Source organism: Apteryx rowi, unplaced genomic scaffold (genome assembly GCF_003343035.1).
Source record: "Apteryx rowi isolate R43461 unplaced genomic scaffold, aptRow1 scaffold_188, whole genome shotgun sequence".
Classification (NCBI taxonomy): Eukaryota; Metazoa; Chordata; class Aves; order Apterygiformes; family Apterygidae; genus Apteryx; species Apteryx rowi.
In genome coordinates this window covers 233,844-249,959 of record NW_020448174.1, presented here as the reverse complement: position 1 = coordinate 249,959, position 16,116 = coordinate 233,844, and the positions used below count along the sequence as shown (strand labels likewise).

Here is a 16,116-nt window from a genome sequence, read left to right as displayed (position 1 = left end):
AAGTTAGTAATAGTCAGCAAAATAATTAAAAGGTAGTAGGTGTTGCTTACATGTGACTATTATTTTGTTCATTTCTGTTGGAGATGATATCCTTTGTTAAAATACCCAGTCACGTGGTGGTCCTGTCTGCAAACTCCTTTTCATTTGTCCACTCCTTGTTTGGAGTTTGTTGACAAGTGACAAAACGCTTATTTTAAAACAAATGCATTTACCTGTGGAACACTGCTGCTGGAATAGTACCTGAAAAGTCACATCGATAGTACAGCCAGTCATTCTATGACTGATGAAGATAAACAACAGATTGAATTAATCTGACTTCTGTTCCAAAAAGGACTAGGGATGGGGGGGGGGGGGGGGGAGAAACTCTGCCGAAAGAAGTTACTGTAATGTTCACTGAAGAAACCAGAGGGAAGATGTTTTTAAACCTTCAGTATATATGGCAAGGAACTCTTTATGCCTCTCTTTCTAAGGCAAACTTTCTAAGGCAAACCTTCCTTATTTACTCCTAATATTAAAAGTTCTTCTATTCTAACAGGTTAGGCCTTAATTGCCCAGGGCAGTAATTGTTAGCTTTTCAGAACTTATTTCAATTTGAAGACAATGCTCAGTTCCTCTTTATTTGGAACTCTGTCAAACTAAAGGAATTACCTGCTAGTATGTTACCATGTTTCTCATAATTCATATGGTGAACTTACAGCATCTATGCTGAAGGTAGATGCTTTGTCACTCCCCCTGTAATACAGCTCTGTTTAGTTGATGTGTAAGTTCACATACAATAGAACTAGTTAAACAAGCTTGCATCTTAACTCATAACTACATAAAACTAAACTCATAACTGAAAACACTTTTTTCTAAATAATTGAATGAAGGAAGTATAGTTTAGGAAACAGCACAGTATGAATACATATTTGAATGAACTACTGCTTTCTACTGGTAAGAGAAAACAGTATATTCTGCAAAATGACGCTGACTCAAACTATTTTAAGTGTTCAAGCTGTAGTAACTTGATGTCTGACTTAAAATCACCTAGCATATACAATAATACTTTTTTTAAGGCTTTTTCTTTTGAATAAAACTTTATAACTGATGACAGACAATTTTTTTTTTTCCTTCTTACTGCCTCTACATCTCTTCATGTACCAGTATTCAGCAGTCACTCACAGTTTTGGTCCCACGTGTGTGGCCATTCTTGCATCATACTATATCTTCTGTGCGAAAAGCAGCACTGGAAACATTATTCACCCTGCTGTCTACCCAAGACCAGGTAAGAATTAGTTACTAGTGTTGTGTTATGATTTATATTAGAATCTTCTCAATTATTATATCCTTGTTTCAGAGCTCTTCAGCATGGCTAACTCCAATTCTGCAAGACATGTTGAGACACATATTTCAGTTTTGTATCCTAGAAAGCAACCAAGAAATTCTGGATCTTATTCACAAGGTATTTGCTTGGCTTATCACTTAGATCTGTACCATTTGTGCATCCAGTTCTTTTATATCCTCCCTTTTGTGCAGATAAAGAATAGTCTGTTCATGTTTGTTTTGTAGTCTGCCTATGAGATATTTTAGCATAAACTAGAGGGGGTAGAATGGTTCCTAGCACTTGATCAGCACATCTGTGATGTTCTGTAAACCACAAACTCGTTAGAACTTTTAATACATTTCTTTTCAGGTATGGCTGGAACTGTTAAACAAGGCATCTGTGCAGTATGTGGTTGCAGCTGCTTGTCCATGGATGGGAGCCTGGCTCTGCTTAATGATGCAGCCGTCTCATTTGCCTATTGACTTAAACATGTTGTTAGAAGTGAAAACCAGATCAAAAGTAAGTGAAATATGAGCTCACAGACTCTTCTGGGGAAAGCAGGAAACTGATTAGCCCTACGCTAATACAGAAAGACTGCTTCTGAATGGGTTAGAGAGGAGTGGTGGTGCCGCTCTGCAATTCTGTGTTCATGTTATCTAGTAGGTAAACCTCAAGTCCATAGAGAATTGTAGCTCTATTACCTTTCTGTCAGGTTATCCATGAGAATTCACAGTTCTGTTATATAGTGTGCTTCTTGTAGATCCCTTCATTTATAAGTCTTCTAGGTGGTTGCTTAGCTACAGTAACTTCCTCAACTTCTGTTTGAAAAACTGAGTTAAGTCTAAAATCATTACTTTATTTCTGAGAAGATGTTGAATGTTTATCAGCTACATATTGAGGATTAGTTTAATGTTCAAGTAAAAGAAACATTCTGGCTTAGTCCAATCTTTGCAGGGTATAATGGTTATTGAAAATGTTATGGAATATGAATTCCTTTTTTCTTTTACAAACACATTTACTTTAAACCTCTCCCAAATTTATGCCGTAGGAAAAAGCAAGCACTAAGCTGCGTCAAGGTCAAACCCAGAATAAGGAAGTGATTCAGGAATATATTGCTGGGGCAGAGAGCATTGCAGAAGATCCAGCGACCAGGGATTATGTTGTCATGCGAGCTCGGATGATGGCAGCAAAGTCAGTTTACTGGAAATCTGAAACAAATATATTTAAAAGCAATATCTCTTTACTGTTAAATAGTGTTTTTGCTAAAAACTAATTATGTAGGGTTTTTTTCTTTCTTGGCATCTTCATTTTGAACTATTAACTGCTGAGTAGTTACAACATTGGAGTAATAGTTTTCTCCTTTTGTCAGGTTGCTGGGAGCACTTTGTTGCTGTATTTGTGACCCAGGTGTAAATACTGTTACTCAAGAAATAAAGCCAGCTGAATCGCTAGCTCAGCTACTGCTCTTCCATTTGAATTCTAAATCTGCCTTGCAGAGGATTAGTGTCGCATTAGTAATCTGTGAGTGGGCGGCTTTGCAAAAGGTAGGATGTTTTTGCAGCAAAAATAAATTTGATTTACTAACTTAATTCACAGCTTGTCATCCGCTACTTTAGTTTAAAATAAAATTTCAGTAGAAAAGCTTAAAATGGTATTTATATATCAAAATGATAAAAATCTTAATAGTGAGACAATGGAAGAATAAATTACTCTGTTTAGTAGTTAAAAGCCAACTTCAGAACTATGAATTGGTAAATATGTTCACATTTCTATTACAAATATGTCTATTCAAGATTCATATTATCTGTCTAAGGTCAACACTTCCTGTTTTTGTGACTGTTTTCCTGATGTTCACTATCACTTTTCTGCTGGTAGACTGATGGTTTTGTTCATCACCTTTAACATTCTGGGTTAAAGTTCATGGTCCCTCTGGAAACTGTGTTTCAGTAGCTAGAATCCACTGTTTCTTGCCCAAAATTTGAACAAAAGGAATGATGTGATTACTAAGAAATATGAATTATGTCTCTTTCTCTTTTTTAGGAGTGTAAAACTGTGGCCATTTGTGTGCAACCTCGGTTACTTGGAGTCCTTTCTGAACACCTCTATTATGATGAAATTGCTGTTCCTTTTACACGAATGCAGAATGAATGTAAACAGCTCATCTCATTGTTAGCTGATGTTCACATTGACATCGGGAACAGAGTAAACTCTAGTGTATTTACAATAGATCAAGCTAATGATCTGGTAAGTAGAGGCATACCTACCCTTCCTTCAAATCTAGTCTTGTCTTGAAAGACACCTTCAGCATAATTATTCGAAAACCAGGTGGTGGTGACTTTGCGCTTCCTTTGACATGAGGTATGTAACAGACACTTATTTCTGCACACACCCCCATGCTGTTTAGGCTATACCAAAAATAGCTTACTCTTGAGACCAATAACAAAGTGTCTTGATTAATGCATGTTTTTGCAAAAGATATCCATTCTGGATTTGAAGACTTCAGAAGATGCATACCATAGCTACTTGCTATTTTCTGTAGTTGCCTTCTGTACCCTTTTCAACTTTTCAAGTGTGGGGGGTTTTTTTGTTTTGTTTTATATCAGCACCGAACCTGTTCTACCTTGTAGTATCAGTCTCGGTGAGTTAAGATACAAAACCAATCTATTCCTCCTTGCTGTTCCTGTTCTCTGCATCCCTTGGTCATTCAGTCATCAAGGTCATGTGCAGTTGAATTGAGATATCTATAGAATAAAGCATTTTGCCTACACTCCTTGTTCTAAAACATGTAGCTGTGTTTGAATAAGCACAGCTGGCCAAGCAAGCCAGATGTTTACTACTTTGCCAGTGGGGAAGACATAACAGTCATAAAGTAGTCTCCTACCTATAAGCTTTATCCATAGTGATTTTATGTTTCTAGAACAATGAAAACCGTCCATAGCATTTGGCTTCACAGCAGCCTATTAAAATCACTTTTGTTACTTGTCAAATAAAAAATAAAGTAAATAAAAGGGTTAATTAACAAGACCCTGTTTCCCTAAGAAAAATGTTGGGCAGACACTTAACTTCTTATTAGTCTTCTGTTTTATCCAGGATTATTGTCAGGCTAGCTAACCCATAATTTCCCAGGTCATCCTGCTTTTCCTTAATGCTGAATCAATACCAAATAGTAATTTTCCAGTATCCCAGAATATCCTTCAGTATTCTAGAACTGTTAAATATTAACCTGAACAGGTCAGAGAGAGCTTAAACTGTGAAGGATATTTTGGTGTGAGAGGATAATGAGTTAAAATTCTATCTATAGTAATAATTTAACACATATAACATGGATGATCTGTTTCTAATGAAAAGCAAAACCTTTGAATTAAGGAAGATTCACCTTCAGAGCTCAGTCATTCTTTGGGGAATTGCATCCCTTTAGCACGTATTGTATTTTAAAAATACTTTACATGTGTAAAAACTGTTTCAACAGCCCTCTTGAACTACAGGTGGACTGGATAGCACATTATTCTGATGTGAAAAACACTTAATTTCCTTGCCTTCTGTCCCTTCCCCCAACATAGCACAACCTTATGATACAGCAAAGGGGTAAAGATTTCAGTAAGATTTCTACATTCAATGTCTAGTAGTAGACATAAGTATTCTAGGGTATTTTTTTCCTTCTTTGGATTTTTGGTCTCTATTTCTAAGATGCAGCATCCCTTAAAAATAGAATTACGAAGAAAGTTATTCTTCCTAAGAAAGCAAAGACAACACGATGTCTTTATTATTTTTTGGGGGGGGGGGRGGGGTTAATTGAAACTGAACAGGCCAAAGAGTTTTCTCTATAGTGGACTTGGCATTCCCCGATTCATTCAACTTCTTGAATTTGAGGGGGGAGCTTCTGTTTTTTCTCTAAAATATTCTTGCTAGTCATCTGGAATCTTGATCTTTGGGAAGTATAGTGCTTCTGTCTTCCTGTGGTTGAGTTTGATCAGAACATGGTCACTGGTCCTTAGACAATGACCAATTTTTAATTCAGTGATGAATAACTGTCTGTAATACTCAGATTTGCAAAGTTGCCTGGTATCTGGTGTGAGAATAATTTTGTGCTGAATTAGATTATTTGCTTGTAGTTTGCCACACAAGGACAGAAATGCATTATCAAACCACAGAATTCGAAGGAAAAAATTGTTACATGTGCAGGTTACAATATTGTCTTTAATATATCTATATAACTTGCAAGTTGGGTTCTGATAGTTGAAAGCATTGACCTCAGCATTTAAAGTAAAAAGTAAATAAAAACTCACACTAATCTTCTCAAAAGCTGCCATCTTTCCTATACTTAAGAGCCCATGTATCCTACTGTTAGCATAAGTTCAGCATTCCATGATACCATGTTGCTTTTAACCTGTTTTCCTTGACAGATTTAAGCAACAGCAGTCAGCCAATTTGGGGGTGGAGGTGAGGGGAGGAATGGAGCAAGTTCTGCTGCAACTACTGTATTTTTGTTTGCACATGCAGGACCTTGCACATCCTTTCTATCCTGTTGTATTAGTAGCATATTTTCCTTTACTTATCTATCTTGTGCTTATCTGTTGGTAAACCAGAATATGTGGATTTATTCTGTGGCTATAGGGCAATCTAAATTGGGGGGAGTACCCAATCTCCTTTTAGCTTTGGAAATCTAGTCTTGAAATGCTTGTAGTATGTCCGATTTCTCCCATTGAGCTGCAGCTCAAGATTCCAGAAACTGCATTTCCTGTTGTTTGCTGGGAAAAGTAGCGGTGAAAATATCTGGCTGAAGTGACTCATGTTCTGCTGTGCAAACTGCAGTGTTCAGAGGATATCCGGTTTCTACCCTCAATCAAAGTCTTGTAACTTTCTTCCTTTTTTAGGTTACTTCTGTTTTCAATGAAGTGACATCATCCTTTACTCTGAGTCCTAAAATACTACAGCAGTTGGATAGCAAACGACAGCAAGTTCAGATGACTGTTAACGAAACAAATCAAGAATGGCAGGTGTTGCATCTGCGAGTCCATACTTTTGCAGCATGTGCAGTTGTGAACTTGCAGCAACTTCCAGAAAAACTAAATCCTGTTATAAAACCCTTAATGGAAGCTATTAAAAAAGAAGAGAATACATTGGTACAAAATTACGTGGCTTCATGTATAGCTAAGTTACTTCAACAGTGTACACTAAGGTCTCCTTGCCCCAACTCAAAGATTATAAAAAATCTTTGCAACTCCCTGTGTGTGGATCCACATCTTACCCCATTAGCAGCATGTCCTGCACAGCCCCAGAGCAGCCATGAAAACTCAAAAGGTATGATGTCTTAAGACTGTCAGGCTTCTTAAAATATACCTGCGCTTCTCTCAGAACAGTTAAAAACAAATATTTGTATGAGTCTTGTTTTCAGAGTGTTTTATAGTGTCAGTAATTGATTCTTTGATTTGTTAGTAACTGTTATTTTATTCAGGTATCTGTTACAATTGTGCACTGTGTACCTTAATGGTGGTCTTAATTTTCAGAAACTTTTTGTATGAAAGACCTTAGTTCCAAATTTCAGTTATTTATTTTTGTTCAATTATCACTATCCACTTATGATTGCATTTCATCTGTGTTCTGTATGAAGCTTTTCATTGAAATTGAATGTGGAAAGTAGAGTGGCTTGTTAGAAAGGGCTTACTTGTGGGTTTGTTTGGGGTTTTTTTTCCCCCCCATGGAATATATCTGACTTGAGTTGTATTTTATAGGCTAATTGTAAGATGACAAAAGATGAGGATACTTAGAACAAAAAACCTTTCAAGCTATGGTCGTGCATTCTTTTAAATGGTTATCCATTGCTAAAAAATCTATGGATTGAATGAATAACCCAAATTACAACCTTAATACTTATATATTTTAACTATCTTTAAGGTTTGACCTTTATACACTTTTTTCTTAATTGAATATGCTCTACTTCATCTCAGAGTAAATAACACATATCTGATCAAAAGTTAAGCTGATTAGTGTATGTAGAAACATTAACAAGTGCATTTTAAGATATTGATGACATCTGCTTTTGTTTTACTGTAGAAGTTTTGAACTTTTTTTAAGACAAAACAGAGGTTCATTTAAATGTTAGAACATGTGCTATTTTCTGTAAAACTTGTGCAAAGGTTTCATATTTGACTGTGAAATTTTACTTTGTTTCTCACTTAATTCATGTGGCAATTTTCACACTTAAATTTTCTTGCCACATCTCTAATGTGCTCTTAACAAAGTAACCCTACTCTTTACTCCCTCCATCCCTGAGGACAATGGTACTTATCCATCGTTTGTAAAGCAAGCTAGATCTGCAGATGATTTGGTAGGTGGCTGCGACTTCCCCCTATGTTTTAAACTGTAGATTAAATTGTCAACTTCTCTCTTCTCCTTTAGGGCCCAACTCTGATAAAGATGGGATGCATCATACAGTTACTAAGCACAGGGGAATAATTACACTGTACAGACACCAGAAAGCTGCTTTTGCCATCACAAGTCGGCGAGGTCCTACTCCAAAAGCTCCAAAAGCCCCAATTGCAGATCTCCCCACTGGCAGTAGCGGAAGTATTCCTACTGAACTTGATGAGGTAAAGCTCCAAACCTTACATCTGCATTTTCTCTCCCTCACTCCCGCCCTTATTAGTGTTCAAATTCACTGCAGTCAGTAGCATTACAGTACAGCTGTCCAGAATTTTTTCCATGAGAATTGAGCTCAGATAAAATTCCGTGAGGCAAGCAGCAGCGTATGCTAGTTAATGATGACAACTTGTTTTGAATCTTCAAAGTGTCACTACAGAAAGCTAAATGCTTTTGCATTATTTCACGTTTAGTACAGGATATGAATATCTCAGTATAAATCCACACAAATAGATTTACGCAAACTGTGCTATGACTGTGTCCTGATATCCACGTTTGTGTTGACTGTCTTGATGCACAGTGGAAACTCTGAGGGATCAAAAACTGCTCTTGAAATATGACTGGCTTTAGGATGTACATGACTTTCACACTTGATACACTAAACTTCTTTTGTCACTGTTCTATTCATATAAAACTCCAGAATGTTTTAGTAAGTTCCTAGTCAGGACTGTGATTCCTAAAGTATGTTGGATTTTGTTCTTGTTGCACTAATTTTTTCACCCTTTCTGTAGTGGGTCACCAGTTTAAAAAAAAAAAAAAAAAAAATGGTACAGATTTTTAAAACAAATTGTTAAAAAGGAATCTATTAAGCTGGCAGCCAGTTTTCAAGCAATGAGTAAGATTAAAAAACTTTACGAACTTTAGTTCATAATTTCAGTTTAAAATATCTTTGATAGTCATGACCACGTCTTGTTTTATCACAAAATTCAGTTTCAAATTGCTGTGATAGCTATTTTGTTCCCTTACAAATATATCATCTAGGCAAAGGTCCAACAAACGCTGTTTTTCTACATGATCCAGTTCTTTTAAATTTGTGGGGATTTTTTAACAAAAGACTTTTTGAATATCCACCAAAAAAAACCCTTTTTTTTTACCCTGAAGCGAGTTAAACCTAGCTCTTTCCTAAGCCCTTGAAAATGAAGAGGAGGAAAAGTGCATACTTATGACTTGAGCAACGTTGAATTTATGAAAAGTGAAACAGATACCTCAGTTGTCTGGTGCTGCCATACAGCTCATCAGATTTTTATGCTTCTGAAGAGGATGGGAGCAGGAGAAGGGCTGAATAACCAGTCCAGTATTGCTTTTGGAGATGTTTGCTAACATGTTACTGTTCTTGGGTCCCCTGTATTGGGCGTCTCTGAGGTTCTGGAATCATTGCAATTGGAGAACTTCTTGCTGAAATGAATCTGTGTCATCATAAGCTATATTCCCAAATTTATACTACTTAACAAAACCCCCCAAGCTCTTAACAGGTTATTTATGAAGGTAAAAAGAGAAGTAAATTAAAAAAAAATCAGCTATCAAATGTGTTGTAGGAAGCTGTAAAAATGGTCAAAATCAAATGCCTGTATAACAATATGAGCATGCTTGAATATCTTTCGGAATTACCTGGAGAAGCCAACAGTGTGTGGTGTGGTTTGTTTTCCCCTTCCTGCAAAATCCAGAGTAATCTTACAGTTTTGGGTTTATGCAGCATTTTTTTGGACTGATTTCTGACTACAAAAATACCTTTTTCTGAGGTTGATTTTTATGTTAATCTGATAGCACTCCTACCAAATATTTTATGCTACTCTTTAGAAACTTAATTTTGATCATCTTGTATATTTGTTTAATAAATGAAACTTGCCTGAAATAACAAGATAGGCTTCATTCTTAGATGTATCTGATGTCACTACTTTGTTACATTGTTGAATTCTAGGCTCAGAAACCCTATGTTGTGCAGAGAAGAGGAGCTGAGTTTGCCTTATCAACTATAGCTAAACACTTTGGTGCTGAAATGGCAACAGGATTGCCACATCTCTGGGATGCTATGGTTGGTTCATTAAGGAACAACATTCACATAAACAATTTCGGTAATTGCAATTCTGATGGAGTTCGGGGTCGGGAGGGCTGGTGGTGTTATGTTTATCTTAAACTGAACACCTTTTTTGTTCTTAACAGATCGAAAGTCCTTGCTGGAAAAAGGAGATGCTCCTGCCCAGGAGCTTGTAAATTCCTTACAGGTTTTTGAAACAACAGCAGCTTCAATGGATTCTCAGCTTCATCCTCTGGTAATCATAATCCAAAGCAGTTTTCATATGAAATGTTTCAGTCTGTTCATTGCTGCCATTTTAGGTCTTTGAGTGTTTTGGGGTGGGGTGGTGGGGCAGATTTCTTAGACCTTTGTCTAACTTTGATCAAGCTATGTTTTCTTTCTGCACTTGATAGCCTGCCTGTTCTCCAAGACAGCTTTAACGAGTGAAGATGTAGCCTTCTATCTTCAGCAGTTTGCTCTTAGATGTTTCGGAACTATTATTTGCTGTGTCCTATGGGATATTAAATTCTGTATTTGCTTATACTGGTTGTAGAATAAACCACAAATAGCAAATTAACACCTACAATTTAGACTTGACTTACCCTTTTCTGGATGAGATACTGAAACATGATTGTGTCCAAAATTCAAGTGATGGTACTACTTAATGCTGTTGTGCTGTGCAATAAGCTTCTCCGTCTGTTACATTCTAATTCCAGATCTCCTAAATCTGGAAAGCAGACTGATTAATAGCGGAGAGAAGGCGTCCTCATATAAAGTTTACTATGTTAGATTACTAACAAAGATATTATGCTGCTTTGATGTGGCTGACTGAAATGGGTTGATTTCTAGTAGGCTGACATGTAGTTTGAGTAGTTAGAAGGGAGGAAGTGTGTAGTATTGAAGACTACAGTTACACAACCTGACTGCTGTGTAACAGGCTGAAGGAGATCAGAAAGGCTCCCTGCAAAAGTCATGCAAAAATAATGAGATGCGTCAGTTACTCCGGGGCAGACCAGATAAGGTGCTTGTTAAGACACGATTCAAAGGCTAAAGGTAATTAATAACTGCTTCTTGAACTGCTAATTGGGAAAATACAGTTCGTTAGTCTTAAGCAGTGTTTGGTTCCTGGTTTTGAATTTGTGCTGTGTAAGAACATCTGCTCTTTACCAGGGTTATAATGCATTTAGAGTTCACATCCCTGCAGGAGCAACATAACGCCAAAAGTCTACTGCAGTGAACTAAAAGAAAAAGACAAATAAGGAAAATTACAGTTTCTTTAATAAGCTTTAAGAGGGGCAGACAAAAGAATGAATGTCTGCAGGGTAGTATGGTGATTACTTCAAGATAATCTGACAGAAGTTTAGAGCAGACATTTACTATTTATCAGAAAAAGAAAATTTGAACAAAAGTGGAATGATGAGATAACATGGCAAGACAAAATGAAATAGACAAAGGTATAGAGTCTTCAAACACACCACTACTCAATGCAGAAGACTCCATCTTTTCTGTGGTGGTGGGCTCTGAACTAACGATTTCCACTCAGGAAACTGGAGTCGCAGTAGTTTTGCAAAAGTATCAGCTGAATATAAAACAGTGGTCAAGAAGCCAATAGGAAGATAAGAAAGAAACAACAAGAAAAACACCATTACACCTGCATCCTGAACAGTTTTCAATACTAGTCCCTCTAAAGGACTATAGTTCAAAATAAATGTAGTAGCACTGCAAGAGGCATAGAGAAGGGCAACAGGCTGATGAAATACGTGAAAAGGCTTCCATACAAGGAAGAGGCAGGGCAGAACCCCATCTGAAAAGGAGATGGGAAAGGATGGGGATAAGGAAAGGCTGTAAAATTCTGTGTGGTTGAAGATGGTTCATATGGAACAATTATTTCGTATATTTTAATAAAAAAATACTTAAATGATTCTAAGTGAAATTGGCATAAGACATGGAAAGATTTTCTTCATGTGATGTCTAGTGAATGTGTACAAGATTTTGGGGGGGAGGGATGCTAATAGAGTACGTAGGTTCAAAAATTTGAAAATTTTCATGAAAAAGTCTCTTAGGATATTAAACACATACATACCATTTCCTAGCTCAGGAGTCCCTAGCCACAGATGTGCGAAGACTGGAAGAATATATTAGAAAGTACCATTATTCTTTGTTTGCCCTATGCTCCTATACTTTTCGCTTGTTATTTATTGTAGCTTGCTGTTGTGTGTTTCTGGGCTGAACAGGTGTTTGGACTAATCTTTATGTATAAGGAGGTAACAGCAGTTTAGAAGGGACTTTCATGTTAGGAAAAACTAGATCATCTGTTCAAGTCGCCTGCCATAGGAGCATAACTGTCTGTGCTGATGGAAAAAGACACCCCCACATGCACCCACCCACCCACAGGAAGAGCTGAATTTCCTCCTGGGCGTCTTTTTTATCAGCCAGAGTTAATAGACTCCCAACATGGGTAATTCATCTGCCTAAACTTAAGTGGGAAGAGCCTAGGATAAACTTCATTGCTAGAAGGAATTATTTTAAAGCTATGTTATAACTGTATTTAAGCAATGATGTCCTTATAAAAAGTTCCAAGTACCTGCTACTCTATTTTTACAGTCTGAAACACTTAATTATGGAGCATTTATTTAATTTGCATTTTGACTAAAACCTTAAACATTCTATTACTCACTGAATTTTCACTGTATTGAGGAATAATACTTGTTCAAAGTCCAAGGATATTAGAGGCTTATGGTTGTTTGTCTGTCTTCTGAAACAATTTTTCAGTCCTAAACAACTAGATCTTGTGAAGGAGATATTTTAAGCATTTCTTGGGAGACAATAGAGGTTTAAACAGTACTTCAAAATGGTTCGGTAACTTGTTTATAGCCAATATTAACAATTTTTTCCCCTCCCACCCTCTTCTATTCAGTTAATACAGCATTTGCCTCATCTTTACATGTGCCTTCAACATCCCAGCACTGCGGTGAGACACATGGCTGCTCGTTGTGTAGGTGTTATGAGCAAAATAGCTACCATGGAAACAATGAATATTTTTCTAGAGAAAGTTCTACCGTGGTTGGGAGCAATAGATGACAACACCAAACAAGAAGGTGCAATTGAAGCACTTGCATGTATCCTTTCTTGAGTCTTCAAAAATGCAGAAACCTGTTTTCTACTATATAATTTTGGGAGGGAGGGGACTTCTGCCTGAAAAATAATGGAAATGGGAATAAAGGAAAATGTTTTCCTACTGTAGACAAGAAATGTAAAGAACTTCCATTTACATTGCCTTTATTATGAAGTGAGGTTTTGTTGTGGATAATTCAGTATTTTTTCCACGTTGCCCTCTATGAGAACAAGATAAAGCATGAATTAAGTTGAAAGCCACTAAAACTGAAAAACCACAAAGAAATATTTACTGCCACAAAAATGCACTGAGGTCAATAATTAATAGATTTATCAAAGAAACTGGGTGTTCTGTAGGAGAATAACTTTGTATCATTACTGAAGCTAGGATAAACATTTTTCAAATGTGTAAACTCAGACTCCGTTAGGACATAGAGAGAACATTCAGCTGTAAGAGAGGTTTTTTTCCTGTAAGTAAATTCACTTAGAGTCTTACTTTAATTAGAAAGCACTTGCTCCCTGCCGCTAGACAGATGTGTTACTGAGGAGAATGGAACTGAGGTTATGGATTCTAATGTATTTTTGCCATGTAATTATAAAATTTATTTTTTTTTTTTTTTAAGTTAAAATTATTTTTCTGACTCTTTTGTTGGCAGTGTGTGTGGCCAAACATTTAAAGATTTGGGGGGGGTGGGGGGAAGGATCTGTGTAGCCTACCTAAGTCTTTGCACTTGAAAATGTCAGTGATTTGCTTTAGTTTAAACTTGGAATCCTTGGACAGAAATTAAGAAACCGAAGGGGGGAGAGAGAAGGTGACTGGGGGTGGGGGGGGGGGTGTTTTCTCAAACCATGGAATTCACTGGACTGTCCCTAAGCATTTCTGATGGAGGCAGGGGGAGAAATGATTCCAAATCTAACTGGGTAGACGAGACTAGTTTTTTCCCATTGCTTTGGTAGTATAAATCTTGTTCATCTGAATATAATGTATGAATGACTTACTGGCTGATTTTACGCTCAATAGGTGTATATATTGATGTCAGACAATCCTGAACCAGTTAAAAAACAAACAAAAAACTATTTCCTTAATAACTAATCCAGGTGTAATGGAACAGTTGGATGTTGGTATTGTTCCATATATTGTTCTTCTAGTTGTTCCGGTTCTGGGTAGAATGAGTGACCAGACAGACAGTGTACGCTTCATGGCTACTCAGTGCTTTGCAACACTAATTAGACTAATGCCTCTCGAGGTAAGCTGAAGTTGTAAGTATACTGAATATGTGAACTCTTCTGTATTCACTTTTCACAAAGCTGAAGTTTCTGGCTCTTTAACTGCTGAATAATTAACTCTGTTTTAATAGATGTTCAGTCTGTATCAGATAACTAAAGAGGTATCCTTTCTATTTAAAAGGAGTAAATTGGACCCTCTGCTAGCAATTTTCTAAATTAAGGCTAGAGTAAAACTTTTTTATTCTAAAAGTAGTCTAATTCAACTGTGTGCATGAAGTTAGAATGTATATTTGCTAATTTGTTTAATGCTGCTTTTACCAATGCCTTTGCTTAAAATTCTTAAGGGGTTGTATGTATGCTCTTCCTGAGTATGCTTGCTGTGTATCTGGCCAGGAGAAATGCATACAAACAAATACACTGATTTAAAAGGTAAAATGAGATGGCAGTAAGAGAAAGAGTGTGGAAATGAGTACATTGTTACATAATCCTAGCTCTTTTTAAAACTAAAAAACCTTTCACTCCTACTACAACTTGCATAATTCAGGCACTTTCTAATATTGCACTTCAGAGTACAAGGCTTGTGTGTAACTTGTTTTCACCAGTAGATGGTAATAGAAGACAGTTCAGAATTCATTTGCATGTTTTTAATGAAAAACTTTGAATTTAAGTGGTTTAGCATCTCATACCTCCATTTTTATTTAGCCTAATAGAACCTTGAAATATGATAATTAGCAACCTGCCTTAAGCTGAATTTTTTTCTTTTCCTATGTGCTTGCACTGTAAGTTGTTGAAAGTGAAGCAAAGTAGATATGAATTTCTAAGCGAACAACCTTATTAGCATGTTGCTATTCATTTTAATGCCATTCACACCAGTGGCCCTTTCTATATGCCTTTAAATATGGAGTCCTGTGGGATCCATGCTGCTTAAAAAAATGTTAAGTGCTTTTAATAGAATCTGAGTATCCTTTGGAGAATACTTGCTTTATGAATTGCATACATATGCATAGTGATTTCATGGGTTTTTTTGGTAGTTACTCAGTGATTTCCTTAATATAAACTGATTTATAGTTAAGGAAGTTCAGTATCAAATATTAAACTTTAAGTACACAAACATCAAGAGTGATCTGAAGTAGATACAAAATGACAGAACGGTTGAGACTGGAAGGGACCTCTGGAGATCATCTGGTCCAACCTCCCTGCTCAAGCAGGGTCACCTGGAACAGGCTGCCCAGGATTGTGTCCAGACAGCTTTTGAGCATCTCCAAGAATGGAGACTCCGCAGCCTTTCTGGACAAACCTGTTCTAGTGCTCAGTCACCCTCACAGTAAAAAAGCTTTTCCTTATGTTCAGACAGAACTTGCTGTGTTTCAGTTTGTGCCCATTGCCTCTCGTCCTGTCACTGGGCACCACTGAAGAGTCTGACTCTGTTGTCTGTACATCCTCCCTTTAGATACTTGTACACATGGACAAGATCCACCCCCTTCCCCCAAGCCTTCTCTTCTCCAGGCTGAAAAGTCCCAGGTCTCTCGGCCTTTCTTCATTTTCTGTATTTTCTGGACATTTCTGGAGACCTGTTCCATTATCATAAAATAGATCCTAATCATAAAAGACAAAATTCAAAGAAAAATACTTGACCACCTTCTACAGGCTGTTATGTTCCTTTCAGCAAAAGGCAGTTGTAGTTCCCTGAGTTGTTAGGATAGATCCCATGGGTTTGACCTCCCTCTTCACTTCTGGAGCTTTCAGCAGTGCAGGCTTTGAGCCACAGCTGACTGACAGCAGTTGTAGAAACCTTTTGTTTATTCTTTATGGCCTCATTCAGAAGCGTGAGTACAAACACATCACGTTCAAAGTGCTGATGCATGTTGCTGTTTAGTGGGTGCCAATTTTGTTCATAAATACCTACACTTTGACTTGCTGTTTCTGTTACCTAAAAAGCATTTTTCAGTAAGTCATAATTTTTCAACAATTGATGGAGAAATGTTTCTGCCAACATTTCTATCTAAGTCCAGTGCACATATCACAGATGCAAGGACAC

At 36.9% G+C, this 16,116-nt stretch overlaps 1 protein-coding gene across 4 annotated transcripts in view; it reads left to right on the top strand.

Moving 5' to 3' along the window:
• BTAF1 (B-TFIID TATA-box binding protein associated factor 1) overlaps positions 1-16,116 on the top strand; it is a 59,911-nt gene that overhangs the window by 31,200 nt on the left and 12,595 nt on the right. For all 4 annotated transcript variants that reach the window (XM_026061957.1, XM_026061955.1, XM_026061954.1 and 1 more), the window contains 12 exons: positions 1,144-1,264; positions 1,337-1,441; positions 1,673-1,822; positions 2,352-2,494; positions 2,673-2,847; positions 3,344-3,547; positions 6,178-6,604; positions 7,703-7,893; positions 9,642-9,795; positions 9,884-9,993; positions 12,655-12,856; positions 13,950-14,098. In XM_026061957.1, coding sequence (XP_025917742.1) covers positions 1,144-1,264; positions 1,337-1,441; positions 1,673-1,822; positions 2,352-2,494; positions 2,673-2,847; positions 3,344-3,547; positions 6,178-6,604; positions 7,703-7,893; positions 9,642-9,795; positions 9,884-9,993; positions 12,655-12,856; positions 13,950-14,098 — 2,131 coding nt within the window. The remainder of the gene's footprint in view (positions 1-1,143; positions 1,265-1,336; positions 1,442-1,672; positions 1,823-2,351; positions 2,495-2,672; positions 2,848-3,343; positions 3,548-6,177; positions 6,605-7,702; positions 7,894-9,641; positions 9,796-9,883; positions 9,994-12,654; positions 12,857-13,949; positions 14,099-16,116) is intronic.